Here is an 18,333-nt window from a genome sequence, read left to right as displayed (position 1 = left end):
AGAGGTCACAAGGATTTTCTATTTTTAGACCTACTGACCTAGTTTTTGATGGCACATGACCCAGTTTCGAACTTGACCTAGATATCATCAAGGTGAACATTCTGACCAATTTTCATAAAGATCCCATGAAAAATGTGACCTCTAGAGTGGTCACAAGCAAAAGTTTACGGACGGACGGACACACGCACGGACAGATGACGGACGACGGACGCTGCGCGATCACAAAAGCTCACCTTGTCACTTTGTGACAGGTGAGCTAAAAATTGTCATATCTCAAAATCATATCAATTATACTAAGACTAGTGTACTAATCTTATAAAGTTATGTAAATTACGATATCTTAGTCATGGTTACTAACAGGCCTAACTTGGCAGGTGAAAATGATATAAAATAACACAGTACCGGGTATATAATCATTTATGGTAAAATATGTGAAATAAATAATATTTCAACAGGAAAAAATCATGCGGGTTTTGATAAAAAGAAACTAAAAAAAAACTGAAACTGCTTAATTTGATTAAACGCCTAATTTTACACATAGTATATTCACTGGCGTTGTACATTAAATTATACCAGATTTATATAGCGCCCAAGGCGCTTTACATAGTTCAAATGCAGCCACATAGGGCGCATAATTCATCCTCTACTAGTACAGACACAGAGCGATCTGACCAGAGGGACAGAGTGAGACAAAGCCCCCACGACAGAGAGATCAGAAATCAGATACAGGCTTATCCGGCTAACTTAGCCTAGCTCGTTTCGAATACTCAGCCTGGTTCTTGCCCAGTGTATAGCACTGATACACGCAAGGATTGCCTGGGTTCCTGACCAGTACACCTCTAGTTGGGTGGGAAACACTGAAAAGCGTTTCTGAAAATTCCCGAGGAGCTGCCAGGGATCGAACCCCGACCTCAGGATTGGAAGGCCAGTGTGCAAACAACTGAGCTATCCGTCCACCCAAGGAATGAATCAAATAGTTTGTGGTAAAAAGGAATAACTCAAAACATTTTCGGTAAAATCATTCAAAACTGGATTATGTCAACATATCCCAAAAACAGTATGCTACTGTGTTTGTATACTTATAGAAATTCTCGTCATTTTGACCAGTAACGCTAAAAGTACATCATTAAAAAGATACTACATGTTTATAAACAACATTATTATAAGATTATAATAGCAGATAAAGAGCTACAAAAAAACAACTAAATTCAATGAAATATATATAACAGAAACGCTAATTTGTACACCAGGCAACAGTACTTTTATACCAGGTAATAGTCTTTTTCCACAGACTCAAAACTAAAAACTTAGGCTACTACTTAAATTCATAGAAAATAAATGTTTTTCAAAGTCAGGTGTGTATGAATCACTACCGTACAGAAATTATCTCCTTGACAAAGTCATGTGTGGGCCAATCACTATTTAAATATAAAGAAAATGTCTCTTAAAGTCATCTGTGTGCAAAAGCATTTTTAAGATGCTTAGAAAATCTCTATACAAAGTCAGATTGAGTGAAAAACAAATGAGATACATAGAAAAACAAACAAAGTCAACTGTGAATGAATCATTAATGAGATGTTGGAAAACATCTTGTAAAAATGTCAACTGTGTGAGAAGCATAAATGAGATGCATATAAAAATCTCTTCTAAAAAAGTCACTGTGTGAGAAGTACTGAGACATGTAGAAAATGTCTCTTAACAAAGTCAATATGTTTGAATTACTATTGGGATGTGTAAAAAATGGTCAGCTGTGGATGAATCACTAACGAGATGTGTAAAAATATCTCTTTAACATCGTCAGCTGTGGATGAATCACTAACGAGATGTGTAAAAATATCTCTCACAAAGTCAACTATGGATAAATCACTATTTAGATGCATAGAAAATTTTGCTTAAAGTCAGCAGCAACTGATTATACAAAATGTATATTGAACTGCACAGAATATAACTTTTTAAACAAAATCATGTGAGTGAATCACTACCAAGACATACAAAAAATATACCTTGAACCAAATCATCTGGGAGTGAATCACTACTTAGATATACAAAAAATATCTCTTTACCAAAATCAGCCGGGCATGAATCTCTATCAAGATATACAAAAAACATCTTTAACAAAATCAGCTGCGTGTGAATCTCTGCCGAGGTGTATAAAAAAAATTGTAACAAAGTTACATGCCCTGCAGTAACACAAACAAGAGGACCATGATGGTCCTGAATCGCTCACCTCTTCCCACATGATCCAGTTTTGAGTATGACGTCGTTTTTTCTATTATTTGACATAGTGACCTAGTTTTTGAGCTCAATGTGACCCAGTTTTGAACTTGACCCTAGATATATAAAGATAAAAATTCTGACCAATTTTTCATGAAGATCCATTGAAAAATATGGTCTCTAGAGAGGTCACAAGGTTTTTCTATTATTTGACCTACTGACCTAGTTTTTTAAGGCACGTGACCCAGTTTCAAACTTGACCTAGATATCATCAAGGTGAACATTCTGACCAATTTTCATGAAGATCCATTCAAAGGGTATGCCTCTAGAGAGGTCACAAGGTTTTTCTATTTCAAGACCTACTGACCTAGTTTTGATCGCAGTTGAACCAGTTTCAAACTTGACCTAGATATCATCAAGATAAACATTCAGGCCAACTTTCATACAGATCCCATGAAAAATATGGCCTTTAGAGAGGTCACAACGTTTTTTCATTATTTGACCTACTGACCTACTTTTTGAAGGCACGTGACCCACTTTCGAACTTGACTAAGATATCATCAAGGTGAACATTCTGACCATTTTTTCTGAATTTCCATTCACAAGTATGGCTCTAGAGAGTCACAAGGTTTTTCTATTTTAACCTACTGACCTAGTTTTTGACCGACATGACCCTGTTTCGAATTTGACCTAGATATCATCAAGATGAACATTCAGACCAACTTTCATGAAGAAAAATCCATGAAAAATATGGCCTTTAGAGGGTCACAAGGTTTTTCTATTTTTAGACCTACTGACCTAGTTTTTGACGCACGTGACCCACTATTCAAATTTGACCTAGATATCATCAGATGAACATTCAGACCAACTTTCATACAGATCCCATGGAAAATATGGCCTCTAGTTAGGTCACAAGGTTTCTCTATTATTTGACCTGCTGACCTAGTTTTTGATGGCACGTGACCCCTTTCGAACTTGACTTAGAATCATCAAGGTGAACATAATGACAAATTTTCATGAAGATTTCATGAAATATATGGCCTCTAGAGAGGTCACAAAGGTATTTTCTATTTTTTAGACCTACTGACCTAGTTTTTTGACCGCACGTGACCCAGTTTCGAACTTGACCTAGATATCATCAGGATGACCATTCAACCAACTTTCTCACACGATCCAATGAAAATTAAGGCCTTTAGAGAGGTCACAAGGTTTTCTATTATTTGACCTACTGACCTAGTTTTTGATGGCACGTGACCCAGTTTCAAACTTGACCTAGATATCATCAAGGTGAACGTTCTGACCAATTTTCATGAAGATCTTGTGAAATATATGGCCTCTAGAAAGGTCAACAAGGTTTTTTTTTTCTATTTTTAGACCTACTGACCTAGTTTTTGATGGCACGTGACCCAGTTTCGAGAACTTGACCTAGATATCATCCAAGGTGAACGTTCGACCAATTTTTCATGAAGATCTTGTGAAATATATGGCCTCTAGAAAGGTCACAAGGTTTTCTATTTTTAGACCTACTGACCTATTTTATTGATGGCACGTACCCAGTTCGAACTTGACCTAGAAATCATCAAGATGAACATTCAGACCAACTTTCATACAGATCCCATGAAAAATATGGCCTTTAGAGAGGTCACAAGGTTTTTCTATTATTTGACCTACTGACCTAGTTTCTGACCGCACGTGACCCAGTTTCGAACTTGACCTAGATATCATCAAGGTGAACGTTCTGACCAACTTTCATGAAGATCTTGTGAAATATATGGCCTCTAGAGAGGTCACAAGGTTTTTCTATTTTTAGACCTACTGACCTAGTTTTTGACCAAACGTGACCCAGTTTCAAACTTGACCTAGATATCATCAAAATGAACATTCTGACCAATTTTCATGAAGATCCATTGAAAATTATGGCCTCTAGAGAGGTCACAAGGTTTTTCTATTTTTAGACCTACTGACCTAGTTTTTGACGGCACGTGACCCAGTTTCGAACTTGACCTAGATATCATCAAGATGAACATTCTGACCAACTTTCATAAAGATCCCATGAAAAATGTGACCTCTAGAGTGGTCACAAGCAAAAGTTTACGGACGGACGCACGGACGGACGACGGACGACGGACACCGCGCGATCACAAAAGCTCACCTTGTCACTTTGTGACAGGTGAGCTAAAAATGTACAGTTCATCAACAGTGTGCAAGTACCAGTACATAAAACTTGCCATATCAGAAAGACCCTATTACATTAACATTACTAGTTCTATCACTGAAGGTTATTAGCCGAGATGTCTTTATGGTACAGCACAAGATATATGCTTTGCTATTGTCATGTAGAGGTAACAAGAGGGGCCATAATGGCCCTATAATCGCTCACCTGTTATCATTGCACTTCAGGACAGGAAGGTCAAAAAATCATAATCAAGATCAATCAAAAGAATCATGAGTAAATATAGCTGAAATTTTCTTAAAGGTAGAGATATGTCAAAATACACCTAAAAATTGGAGGTATCATCCATGTTGTATCACAGAAAAGTGGTCTCAGTTTTTCCCTCCGGCCAATAATAAAGAAGTTACTAAATAAGCTATTTATAGTAACATAAAATAAAGTAACACCTGGGCTGGGTCAATTCGACCCTGGGTGGTCAAGATTTGAAAAAAAATTTGTAGAGGTCCACTAGGCAATGTTACATGTCAAATATCTAAGCTCTTCTGGTTTATTTTTAGAAAATTTTGAAGACTTTTCTATGTACAATTAAGTAACCCCATGGGGTGGGGGTCATGACTTGAACAAATTTTGTAGAAGTCTACTAGGCAATGCTACATGGCAAATATCTAAGACCTAGGCCTTCTGGTTTATTTTTAGAAAATTTTGTTAAGATTTTCCTATGTAAAATCAAGTGACCCCTGGGGCGAGGTCAATTTTAACCCTGGGGGACATGATTTGAACAAATTTTGTAGAGGTCCACTAGGCAATGCTACAAGTGAAATATCTAAGCTCTAGGCCTTCTGGTTTATTTTTAGAAATTTTTTGAAGATTTTCCTATGTAAAATCAAGTGACCCCTAGGGAAGGGGTCAATTTTGACCCCTGGGGAGGGGTCAATTTTGACCCCGGGGGTCATGATTTGAACAAATGTTGTAGAGGTCTACTAGGCAATGCTACATGTGAAATATCTAAGCTCTAGGCCCTCTGGTTTATTTTTAGAAAATTTTTGAAAATTTTCCTATGTAAAATCAAGTGACCCCTGGGGCGGGGACAATTTTGACCCCGGGGTCATGATTTGAACAACTTTAGTAGAGGTCCACTAGGCAATGCTACATGTCAAATATCTAAGCTCTAGGGCTTCTGGTTTTTGAGAAAAGATTTTTTAAGATTTTCCTATGTAAAATCAAGTGACCCCTGGGGGTCAATTTTGACCCCGGGTCATGATTTGAACAAATTTTGTAGAGGTCCACTAAGGCAATGCTACATGTGACATATCTAAGCTCTAGGCCTTCTGGTTTATTTTTAGATTTTCCTATGTAAAATCAAGTGACCCCTGGGGCGGGGTCAATTTTGACCCCGGGGTCATGATTTGAACAAACTTGGTAGAGGTCCACTAGGCAATGCTACACACTAAATATCTAAGCTCTAGGTCTTCTGGTTTTTGAGAAGAAGATTTTTTAAGATTTTCCTATGTAAAATCAAGTGACCCCTGGGGCGGGGTCAATTTTGACCCGGGGTCATGATTTGAAAAGAATTGGTAGAGGTCTACAAGGCAATGCTTCACACCAAATATCTAAGCTCTAGAGCTTCTGGTTTTTGACGAGAAGATTTTTAAAATTCTTCCTTTCGGTTGCCATGGCAACCAGAGTTCTGCATGGAATTCAATTCTTTGAACAATTTTGAAAGGGGACCACCCAAGGATCATTCCTGTGAAGTTTGGTGAAATTCTGCCCAGTGGTTTTCAAGAAGAAGATTTTTTTACAAATTGTTGATGCACGACGGACAATGCACGATGCACATCAAGCGGTCACAATAGCTCACCTTGTCACTTCATGACAGGTGAGCTAAAAACTGAAACTGCTGTATTTATTAAAATCTAGCCAGTCGTTTAGAAGATATTAAGTGAACATGAAATAAGTGAGATTTTTGACTTTGGACCTAGTGACCTGAGCTTGGCATGTCATCTTAAATATGTAAAAAGCGGATACTAAATTTATGAAAATCCTTCTAGCTGTTTTGAAGATATGGGATAGACATAAAACAAGTTATTTGGCCACTAAGTGTGACAATGACACAGTGGTCTGGATCTTGGACTTGGCACATCATTCTGATGAGGTAAACAATTAGTAAAGCTTGTTTTATGAAAAATCCCTACAGCAGTTCAGAAGATATGGCGTCCTTTTGAACTGATGAGTACCATCAACATAGCTGTCTATATTAGGAAATAAGGCATGAGAAAAATACATTGTTCATGTTGTCAACGTTCATCTGAATGCAATATGAAACTTATAAATGAAATGATAAAAGAAACAATCGGCAGTGAATATATAAAAACAAATCCTACATACTGGCACAAAATGTTGAAAAATGTTGAACAGTCATGCATGCAAACCACAATTTAATATGAAATACAAACAAAAGTAAAAATTATTTTAAAGTGTGCATGTATGGAAAGGATAACAAAAACAAAAACATCCTACATAAATACAGAGAAACATAGATTTCTACTTTAAAAAAAGATTTTGTTCTCAATCAAAACGCACAATTAAATCACTATATACAGGGAGCTTCCTGCCCAATGTAATACAAACGCATTTTTGTATGGATGGCATAAAGAATGAGTTAGTCCTAAACTAAAAAAAAAGATAAAATATTTTAAAACTAGACTGTTGTTGCACAATAAGGAATGTTCTGGACATATCTTATAGAAAAAATATTGCATCATGTAATAGCTGTTATTATCAATTTCCAGGTTTTTTGTTTGAACGGTAGAGTAAAAGTGTGTTAACAAGATCATATGCTGTTTACACGTTTTATATATGCATATTCCACGGCAAAACATAAATATATTTAGGCCCTAAAAGGCATAGTTAAAATAGGTGAGAGTGGACATGAATGCTTATCAATATTATGTTCATTTAATTAATTTCTCTTTACTGGTTGGGAACCATTTTTCGGACAGGACCAGTTTCCGGACACATGTAATATCCGCTTTAATTTGTTGTTAATCAATGACATGTAATTGTTTCATCTAGATCATTTAGATGTTTGTTCTTCATATCTACAACAAACCACTATTTTATAAGGCTATATAATGTTTGGGTTTTTGATGATAACTCACCTGAGTTTACAAAACAACTTTCTGTCTTAACGGGGCATGAAGAAAGCATTGCGCATGCGCAGTAGTTAATACATGCCGAGGTATCAATTGGGGAAGAAATAATCAAACTACATAATGATTGTCTGCTGATAACATGTTCTACCTTTAATTTCATGCTAAGATGCAGGGCTGTCGATTTTTTCACTAATTTTATTCTATATCTATTGAAATTATCAAGAATTCGTACAAGACGAAATTCGAGTTTTTTATAGTCAACCTCGGTTTGCTTTCGTAGCTGCTTTTGAACGTCGGGTTATGTTTCATGTGCAATTTAGAAGAGATGAATGATAAAGAAATTTGTAGAAATAGTTTAATTACTTCTTTTGATATCAAATTAACAACAAAACACTGTCAATATATTTGTCCGGATACTGGTTTACATGACGGGAAAAATAACTTATCTTAGTGACCCCATTTGAGGCCCCATGTAACCCATATTTTACGTCACAATGCGATGCTGATTACAACATCGGATGTGGAAGGAGCTGAAGTTTTTGCAGTGTTAGCTTCATTTATGGCAAATAATTTTTTAGGGAATAAGGGAGTTGAAATATGAAAATGTGCCTGGAAAATGGTTCCCAACCAGTACATGTTTTATGCTCCAACAGCTTTAACATCTGCAGAATCCCTTGGGTTTCTGCAGACATTATAACACAAAAAAAACCATGTGCTGTTTCTAAAATGTATCAAACAAATAAAAATCATTGTGATGTACTTTGTAAAACTCCCTTGATTTTCCCTGACATTTTATCATATTCGACTCTTGGAAACAAAATACACAGCACAAAATTCACACCTGTTTATAACTTAGTGGTTGCACCTCGTCACAGAGACTGGGGTACAAGTTGTCTTGATTTGACTTTCCTTTAAAGATGATCTGCCCATTCTCCAAGTAACAATCATCTACAGGAAAGTTTGTACCACTGTTAATGTCTTTAAAACCAATATCTCCATTCATTTCTTCTTTTTCCATGCTTTGAGGTTTTAATGAATTCTTGAATTTCTGAAAAGAAGAAAAATGTGATACATTGTAATAAAATAGTAAAACAGTACCTATATTTTGTAAAATAATTACATCACTTTCTGCAAACCATTTATAATATATATTGTCATGTATTAAGAAAAACCTTTTCCCTATCCAGAAAGGTACAAACTGAAGTCTAGTCATAAAATTATTGTATGATTTTACTAATGCAAACATGTATAGTATGTTTGTCATGGTTGATAATTGTAGTGGAACTTCTTTTGACATCATTACTTTAATTCCATTAAAATTTGAATTGCTAATGTATTCCAGTAATGATAACATATAAATATTGTTATTTTGACAAAATTTAATGCCACACGGCCTAAATATTAACAAGTGTTACAATAGAATGAAATACAGAGAATACAAACAAGCTGTTTTAACAGAAGCAACAAATGAACAAGGGAACTCTGTGGCTGAGTGGTTAAGGTCGCTGACTTCAAATCACTCACTCCTCACCGATGTGGGTTCAAACCTAGCACAAGATGTTGAATTGGTTATGTGAAAACGCCATACAGCTGATTTATGGCAAGGGCGATGGTTCTACCTAGGTGCCCATCCATGATGAAATAATGCACAAAGGGGCACCTGGGGTCTTCCTCCACCATTAAAGCAATTAAGTCGCCATATCACTTATATATGTGTCAGTGTGCATTAAACCCAACAAAACAAACAAACAAAACAAATGAACGCACCTGCCAGAGTGTCTTCCCTTGAGCTGTAACAACTGAATGAACCATTCCTGCAGGAATACAAATTATCGACATAGCTGCTATAAGCCAGCCAAGAGCAATCGCCCAACCCGGGTACTCGTAGTCTGCCACACTGAACGGTTTGTACTGCACTAAGCTGAATACCCATATTCCCTGTAAAGAACGGAAATGAAATTCAGAAACAGTAAGATATTCCCTGCAAGGAATAGAAATGATATTCTGAATACATGTAACATATCCCTGCAAGGACAGATATAATTAACATATTCCCTGCAAGGAATAGAATGCTGGTCTGAATACATGTAACATATTCCCTGCAAGGAATAGAAATGCTGGTCAGAATGCATGTAATGTATTCCTTGTAAGGATCAAAAATAATATTCAGAATACATAAAGTTAAAGAGATCTGAAGTAATTTTAAGTGCTCCTGAATAGAATGCAAGACCATAAATTAAGGGGTAGCAAGTTTGGTTCAAGGGAGTGGCACACATCTCCTTGACTACTTGAAAGAAGACTGTGTATGCAGTCAATCATTCTCTACCTCTTGAGTCAAGAGAAGTTGAGAAGTTGTCAGTTACTTGTGGAGAAAAGTCAGTGCTGGTGAAGAATCCATGAACACTTTTTCGGTTAACTGACCGCTGTTGCATAACTAAAATACTATTGAGAAAAACAAATGTAAGATAAGATTTCTACTATCTCACAATCTGTTAAAATGAATATGTGGCATTCTTAAACACAATAAATGTACACAAAGCAAGAACTTACAAGGATAAGGAGTGGTGATATTCCATACCAACAGACAATGAAGAAAATTGATGGTGATGAACCATTCATATGCTCAATATTCCTTGCTAATCGTTTAGCACCTAAAAGTAAAAAAAGATCATAAATCTCTTGTTGCATTATGCAACTGAAATATCTACAGTTGAAACTCGATCTCTCAAAGTTGCTTATCTCAAAATTCCAGCTATCACAAAGCCATTTTCAAGTCCCGTCCCGAAAACTCATGCACAAACTATCACTTTAATTTGAACTTCAGTTATTTTGAAGTAAAATGTTCGATCCCTTGCAATTTGATATACCTAGTTTCAACAGTATATTCTTATCTTATATTACCGTAATGTTTTCTCAAACATTCCGACATAATTTTGTTTAAAGCGTATATATATATAGAATATTAATTTACTACTCTTATAAATTAGAATTTATGAGGCGAGTTGAAGAAAATATTCAAGGCATGACTGGGTATTGACAGTATCTATATCTTAAAACACTTAAAGAAAGACAGTATATTTTGTGATTTTGTTTGCACTGAGAATAAAATGAGGTATACAAATATAGTTTTATTCAGTAACAATTTTTATAATGTGTCACAGTACATTAATATCCACTCTTGATGCATTAATTTTCTCATACTTCTATTTATTTATAAAGGGGCCTAGTTAATGAATGAACTAACTCACCAAACACATTTTATGTCATTAATTTTAAACCATTTAGCATAAATTTTATACTGAGTATGTTACCTACTGGTAAAATTACAAATGTCTTTTATTTTTAGTTCTAAAAGCGGCCAAGCTGAACTATTTGAACAAATTTGACAGACATTCATACAAAGATGCTACAAACTAAGTTTGGCATAGATTCATAAAACTGTTCATGAGAAGTTGTTGAAATGTTTCTTCTACTTTCAGCCCTAGCAGGCCCTAAAAAGTGTGGAGAGCACTAATCTGTACAAATCTTACCTGTAGAATGTTTAAAAATAAAAATGTTAACAATGAACAGCGATGGACACTGTGGTCACAACAGGTCACCTTAAGCCCTGTGTTAAGGTGAGCTTAAAAAAAACACTGGACTTTCCAATAAGCATATTTTTAATTTTGAAAAACATAAATGTAGTAAAGTAATAGCATAGATTCATCTTATACCCGGTCTAGCATATAATAGTAATAATAATAATAATAATAATGATAAAAATATTAACTTTATTTATAAGAGGAAGGCACAGTTGAGGGTTGCCCAATGTGGTCCTCTTCCAAACATAATTTACAAGTATTTTACAGTACACAGAATACAGAATGAGATGTCAACAATCCACACAAGATACATAAATAAAGAAAAATTAAATTTTATGATATATCTAAAAATGTAGAAGATAGATAATATCATAATAGCATGTGAATATGTCAGAGATCAGACGTAATATATTTACCATAAAACCATGTAATTGCTATAACTTCAAAGAAAGCAAGGTACATCAAGGACATTGCAGCTGCATAGTAATCTATCAACTGGAAAAAGTATATTCCTCCCTGCAATATAAACAGTGCACTCATAACACATGGCCATGAAGTTTTAATGCAATTTCTGTAGGAAAAGATGATTTTATAATGAACTGGAGTACGTAACAAGAGCGTGCTCGACTATTCTCAGTGCTTGATAGTATAATATAAGCAATGAGTAAAACTTTAACATTACAATAAGCATACTCTAAGTCGAAAAAGGGCCATAATTCAGTCAAAATGTTTGACAGAGTTACCGCCTCCTTTTTACAGACTTGGGTCATGATGGTAAACAAGTATGCAAAATATGAAAGCAATATCTCAATGGACTTTGAAAATATTTGGGGTGGTACGCAAACTTTAACATTTATTCTAAGTCGAAAAGGGGCCATAATTCAGCCAAAATGCTTGATAGAGTTGCCTCCTCCTTTTTACAGACTGGGGTCATGATGGTAAACAAGTATGTAAAATATGAAAGCAATATCTCAATGGACTTTGAAAATATTTGGGGTGGTACTCAAACTTTAACATTTATTCTAAGTCGAAAAGGGGCCATAATTCAGTCAAAAAGCTTGATAGAGTTGCCTCCTCCTTTTTACAGACTGGGGTCATGATGGTAAACAAGTATGTAAAATATGAAAGCAATATCTCAATGGACTTTGAAAATATTTGGGGTGGTACTCAAACTTTAACATTTATTCTAAGTGTTTCACATTTACTTTCAGTTGATGTAATCAAGTTTTCTCCCATGGCCTGCACAATAAATTCAGATCTCGGGTTATAGTGATTTAAAAGATCTGCTTCAAACTTTAACATATAACTGGTTCTTCATGAGCACAATTTTCAAACTGACCAATGGCAAAGAAGCATCCTGAGAAAAATTCATAATGCTGCGGTCAAGTGTCTCTGAAAGGTCAATAAAGAAAATATGGACACTAACCTGAGTAACATTTGGTAGCCCACAAAGGAAGGATATGATACACACAACTAAGACTAGGATTTCTTTACGACGTAGAAACCGCTTCACTTGAGGAGCGAAATGGTCCTGAATGGTTGTCACGATAACTTCAACTGAGGCAAACTGTCGGGAAAAAACAAAGATATTGCATGAACAATTTTATTTCTTGTGCTCTGACTTACCATTAAATTTCCTCCTTTTTTGTTCTATACCTCAGAAAGACAGATATATCTGATACAAAGGTCATATCCTATTCTTTCATGGCCAAACGATTAGGGTTCCTGGCTCCGAATCACTTGCCCCCCACTATTGTGGGTTCAAAATCACACCTGGGGTGTAGATCTCTTTAATGTAAGGAAGTCATCCAGCATTGGAAAAGTTGGCAGTTCTCTCCAGGTGCCTACCCATGTCTAAAATAATACTTGGGTGTTGCAACTGGTGTTTTCTTCTACCATCAACAGTTGAAAAGTTGCCATACGACCTACATGTCAGTGTGTACTGCTCCTGAGCTCTCGCCGCGTGCACGTCGCGGAGCAGGCATGCGGCTCTACCGGAAGTGGTCATAACTATATTGAGGACAGCCGGTAGAGTCACAACAAAGGGCGAGGGCAGTGGCCCTAAGAAGGATTGTTTTACCACATCTTTGTATTGTCATCTTCCACGCTGAACGCTGAGATTGGTACTCCGCAAGGATTACGAGGGACAGCATGACAAGACGCCCGCTGACGCTCTAGGATGGACAGTGAAGGCGCGAATACTCTCGCTCATATGGGACTCCCGGCAGCGAGTATAAATAAAACTACATATCATCATCATCACATGTCAGTGTGACTTAACTCTTACCCTGCTAAGTTTTTAAAATGGGCTACTCTATCTTTCAATTTGGACAATACCATTTATAGTTCATAGGGGTAATCACTGAAGATTTACTGACTGAACAGCGAACAGTGCAGATCATGATCAGGCTGCACAGATGTGCGGGCTGATCTTGATCTGCACCGGTCGCAAAGGCAGATACAATTGCTGCTAGTATTCTAAGAGTTAAAGCCTAATGAAAGAACACTCCCTGCTTTCAGTCTTAATCAATTTAGTTCATTTCAGGCATGGTTTAACTTCTGAAATTTAGCAAGTCATGTACACTTTAAAGATGGCCCGGTATTCTAGTGGTAACACACCTGACTGTCAATCCAGAGGTTTGGGTTTCGGATCCCAGTCCAGGCACTTGAAATTTCTGAAATGATCTTGAGTGTCTCCCACCTAACTAAGAGGCCAGTGCTGGTTCTTCCCAGGAAAGAGACCTTGGCATGTGTCAGTGCTATACACCGAGCACATTAGAAAACCAGACTGTCTATTCACAAAGAGCCAAGTTAAGTTAGCCTGACAGGCCTATATCTAAAGGATTTCTCTCTCTCTGCTCTAGGGGCTTTCTGCCCTTCTGCCCCTCTGGTCAGATCCCTCGAGTCTGTACTAGTAGAGGATAAATTTGGCACCATGAGTGGCTGCCTTTGTGCTAGGTAAAGTGCCTTTGAACATGTTTATCATGAAAAGGGCACTCTAAAAATCTGGTATAAAATATGTAAAATATAAAAATGGTACAATTATTGGCTTTTAGGTACAACTTCATTTTTCTTTGTCTGTATTCCTTATTACCCTTTACTGACCTAAATAAATAAGTTTAATGAAAACCAGTCAACTGCCAAACAAACCATCTTTAACCCATACCCTGCTAAATTTCTATAATGAACTTGTCCATCTTTCAATTTGGACAGTACCATTAACTGTTAAAAGGGGTGCTTACCAAAAAGATACTGAATGAATGGCGAACAGTGCAGATCATGATCAGACTGCACAGATGTGCAGGCTGATCATGATCTACACTGGTCGCAAAGGCAGAATCGATCGTGTCCAGCATGATAAGGGTTAATTTTCTTCATCCAGAGCACAACAAACAAACATTCTTTTTAAGCATGACCTAAATGCAAGTTTTACTTTTCTGAACTTAATATAAATCTCAATTCAAATTTAAGTGTGTGTTTTTTTTTTTGTTTAACGTTGTGACGACACTAAGTGCAATATAGAGAATCTGATGTTATCAACAAAATTTATTACACTGATGACTATGCATAATTACAGCAAAATGAAAATGTTATAAAATGCAACACAAGATTGACTTTATTACGACACAATGTTATGAATTTTATATATCAATATTTAACACCACTGAAAATGTAAGTTAGAAATGGGATGCATCTGTACAGGTAGTTCACGATTACATGCCATGAAATAAATCAGTAATTAAACAAGAGGACCATGGTGGTCCTGAATCGCTCACCTCTTCCCACATGACCCAGTTTTGAGTATGACGTCGTTTTTTCTATTATTTGACATAGTGACCTAGTTTTTGAGCTCATGTGACCCAGTTTTGAAATTGACCTAGATATTATCAAGATAAAAATTCTGACCAATATTCATGTAGATCCATTGAAAAATATGGCCTCTAGAGAGGTCACAAGGTTTTTCTATTTTTAGACCTACTGACCTAGTTTTTGATGGCACGTGACCCAGTTTCGAACTCGACCTAGATATCATCACGATGAACATTCTGACCAATTTTCATGAAGATCTTGTGAAATATATGGCCTCTAGAGAGGTCACAAGGTTTTTCTATTTTTAGACCTACTGACCTAGTTTTTGAAGGCACGTGACCCAGTTTCAAACTTGACCTAGATATCATCAAGGTGAACATTCTGACCAATTTTCATGAAGATCTTTTGAAATATATGGCCTCTAGAGAGGTCACAAGGTTTTTCTATTTTTAGATCTACTGACCTAGTTTTTGATGGCACGTGACCCAGTTTCGAACTTGACCTAGATATCATCAAGATGAACATTCTGACCAAATTTCATAAAGATCCCATGAAAAATGTGACCTCTAGAGTGGTCACAAGCACGCACGCACGCACTGACGGACGGACGACGGACACCGCGCGATCACAAAAGCTCACCTTGTCACTTTGTGACAGGTGAGCTAAAAACTAGAAATGCATAAACGAAACTTACATGAATTATTAAATTTTGTATTAACCAAACTCTTATCACAACAGAAAATTTTCATTTTTGGACCAGACCAAAATTATTTTTGACTTTTAACAGAATTTCAAGCAAGTTCAAAATACTAAGACTAAATGTACATGAACTGTAGGTGGTTAATTTTGTGACTTAAAATTTTTTGTGTGACATTTGCAAATGGAAATTTTGCAAAATTTATGACACAAAAATAATTTTCACAAAATTGCTATGGCGACATGCAATCATTGACACGCTAATATGTATCTTAAATTATGATTTTAAAGAGATAAAATTTTATCTCTTTAAAATCATAACTATTATGTAAATAAAAAGATGCAACAACCTGATAATAATGTGCAATCACAACCAATCATTTGCTGCAGATAATTATCAAAAGATTATCCTTCACTGCAAGATTCTATTAATAAAACTATTCACTAAAATTTCCACATGGAACATATCAAACCTGTATTAAGCAGCCAGAACAAAAAGCCCATTTCCGAAGATAACTTACTGGCTGTTTAACCCTTATCATGCTGGACACAACTGATTCTGCCTTTGCGACCAGTGTAGATCATGATCAGCCTGCACATCCATGCAGTCTGATCATGATCTGCACTGTTCGCCATTCAGTCAGTATCTTTTTGGTAAGCACCCCTTTTAACAGTTAATGGTATTGTCCAAATTGAAAGCTTGACAAGTTCATTATAGAAATTTAGCAGGGTAAGGGTTAACACAAATGACTACTTACTAATACTGGTGACCACTAGGGCAGGTTCAACTGAACTTTCATTGTGTGTCTCAAAATTTTTGTGATGCAAAATTATTCATTTATACAGTATTACCTGACTGTCTATTCCAAGACAAATCAACATGAAGAAGAAAAGGGCTGAGATCAGCTGAGACACTGGCATACTTGTAAACGCCTCCGGGTAGATCACAAACACTAACCCAGGACCTGTCATCATACAGAAAGGTTAAGATGAAAGAAAACAAGAGGGCCAAGATGGCCCTAGGTCGCTCACCTGAGAAACACACCATAATACACCATAACAGTGTAAACATGTTTGACCTAGTGATTTCATGGAAAAAATATTCTGACCAATTATCATTAAAATTGGAGCAAAAACAAGTATTTTCTTTGATTTGACCTAGTGACCTAGTTTTTGATCCCAGATGACCTATATTTGAACCTTACCTAGATTTCACAAAGGCTATCATTCTGACCAAATTTCATTAAGATTTATTGAAAAATACAGCCTCTATCGCATACACAAGGTTTTTCTTTAATTTGACCTAGTGACCTAGTTTTTGATCCCAGTTGACCCATATTCAAATTCGACCTAGATTTCATCAAGGCAATCATTCTGACTAAATTTCATGAAGACCAATTGAAAAATACAGTCTCTATCGCATACACAAGGTTTTTCTTTGATTTGACCTAGTTTTTGACCCCTGATGACCCATATTTGAACTGGACATAGATTCCATCAATGCAATCATTCTGACCAAATTTCATGAAGATCAACTGAAAAATACAGCATACACAAGGTTTTTCTTTGATTTGACCTAGTTTTTGATCCCAGAAGACCCATATTCAAACTGGACCTAGATTACATCAAGGTAATCATTCTGACCAAATTTCATGAAGATCAATTGAAAAATACAGCCTCTATCGCATACACAAGGTTTTTCTTTGATTTGACCTAGTGACCTAGTTTTTGACCCCAGATGACCCATTTTCAAACTCAGCCTAGAAATTTTCAAGGTGATCATTCTGACCAAATATGAAGATCAGTTGAAAAATACAGCCTCTATCGCATACACAAGCTAAATGTTGACAGACGACAGACAGACGCTGGACATCGAGCTATCACAAAAACTCACCTGAGCATTGCTCAGGTGAGCTAAAAACAGAATACTCAAGGGGATAAGGTGTTAAATTTTTTTATCTCCTCTTGTCCACAGACAGATATAGACTTTGGCATTACAGTTATGAGATAACGTTTGTTTATTACAGTAAAGATAAACACATCAGAATTGTCTACCTCTTTTGACCCTTTTCCTTTTTTAATTCTAGTAGGTGTAGAAAGTATATGGAAGAAAAAAACAATAAACTAATATGACATTGACTTATCATAAAATTGACTATTACATATAATTAGAACTGTACAAATGTTGGATTTGTTAAGTACATTATTGATAACAATGCTTAATCTGTTATATTTATTAATGTTGATAACTACCGTTTTATATATCACATATTCAATGCATGTAAATATCTATATATCTGTCCGTCTCATACCTTCTTTAATCACTTCCTCTACATCTTTATCCTGGTTATATGCGAGGTATCCTAGAATGGAAAATATTGCAAAGCCTGCCAGCAAGCATGTGACCGCATCCACTACACCGATAATTAACACATCTCTGAAATACAGAGTAAACAAGTGAAATGAGGTATTGCCATGCAATACAAAGTCCCCTAATGTAAGGTGACTAGTTAGCTCAACTGCAGTAAAATCTAATGACTAGATATCTGTCAATGATATTTATATAATATTGTGCAATAGAAACAATATGTTATAACACACAAGGTTTGGATTAAAATTTGCATATATTGGTGCGAAAATGAGAGAAAAACTGTTATGAAATACTTCTTCATATTATAGGGAAGTAATTTTAAAGACAAGAGGGTCA

At 36.0% G+C, this 18,333-nt stretch overlaps 1 protein-coding gene across 1 annotated transcript in view; it reads right to left on the bottom strand.

Annotated features, from left to right (window-relative positions):
* Positions 1 to 4,562: 4,562 nt before the first annotated feature.
* The window catches only part of LOC123534471 (sodium- and chloride-dependent GABA transporter ine-like), a 60,512-nt gene continuing 46,741 nt past the window's right edge, over positions 4,563 to 18,333 (bottom strand). The window contains exons 7-13 of the mRNA XM_045316744.2: positions 17,939 to 18,063; positions 16,479 to 16,591; positions 12,547 to 12,687; positions 11,537 to 11,636; positions 10,090 to 10,190; positions 9,307 to 9,477; positions 4,563 to 8,587 (exon numbers count right to left, since the gene is read on the bottom strand). Coding sequence (XP_045172679.2) covers positions 8,375 to 8,587; positions 9,307 to 9,477; positions 10,090 to 10,190; positions 11,537 to 11,636; positions 12,547 to 12,687; positions 16,479 to 16,591; positions 17,939 to 18,063 — 964 coding nt within the window. The 3' untranslated portion in view covers positions 4,563 to 8,374. The remainder of the gene's footprint in view (positions 8,588 to 9,306; positions 9,478 to 10,089; positions 10,191 to 11,536; positions 11,637 to 12,546; positions 12,688 to 16,478; positions 16,592 to 17,938; positions 18,064 to 18,333) is intronic.

Source organism: Mercenaria mercenaria, chromosome 12 (assembly GCF_021730395.1).
Source record: "Mercenaria mercenaria strain notata chromosome 12, MADL_Memer_1, whole genome shotgun sequence".
Taxonomy (NCBI): Eukaryota; Metazoa; Mollusca; class Bivalvia; order Venerida; family Veneridae; genus Mercenaria; species Mercenaria mercenaria.
The sequence above is the reverse complement of the archived record's forward strand: the minus strand, read 5'-3'. Positions and strand labels throughout refer to the sequence as shown.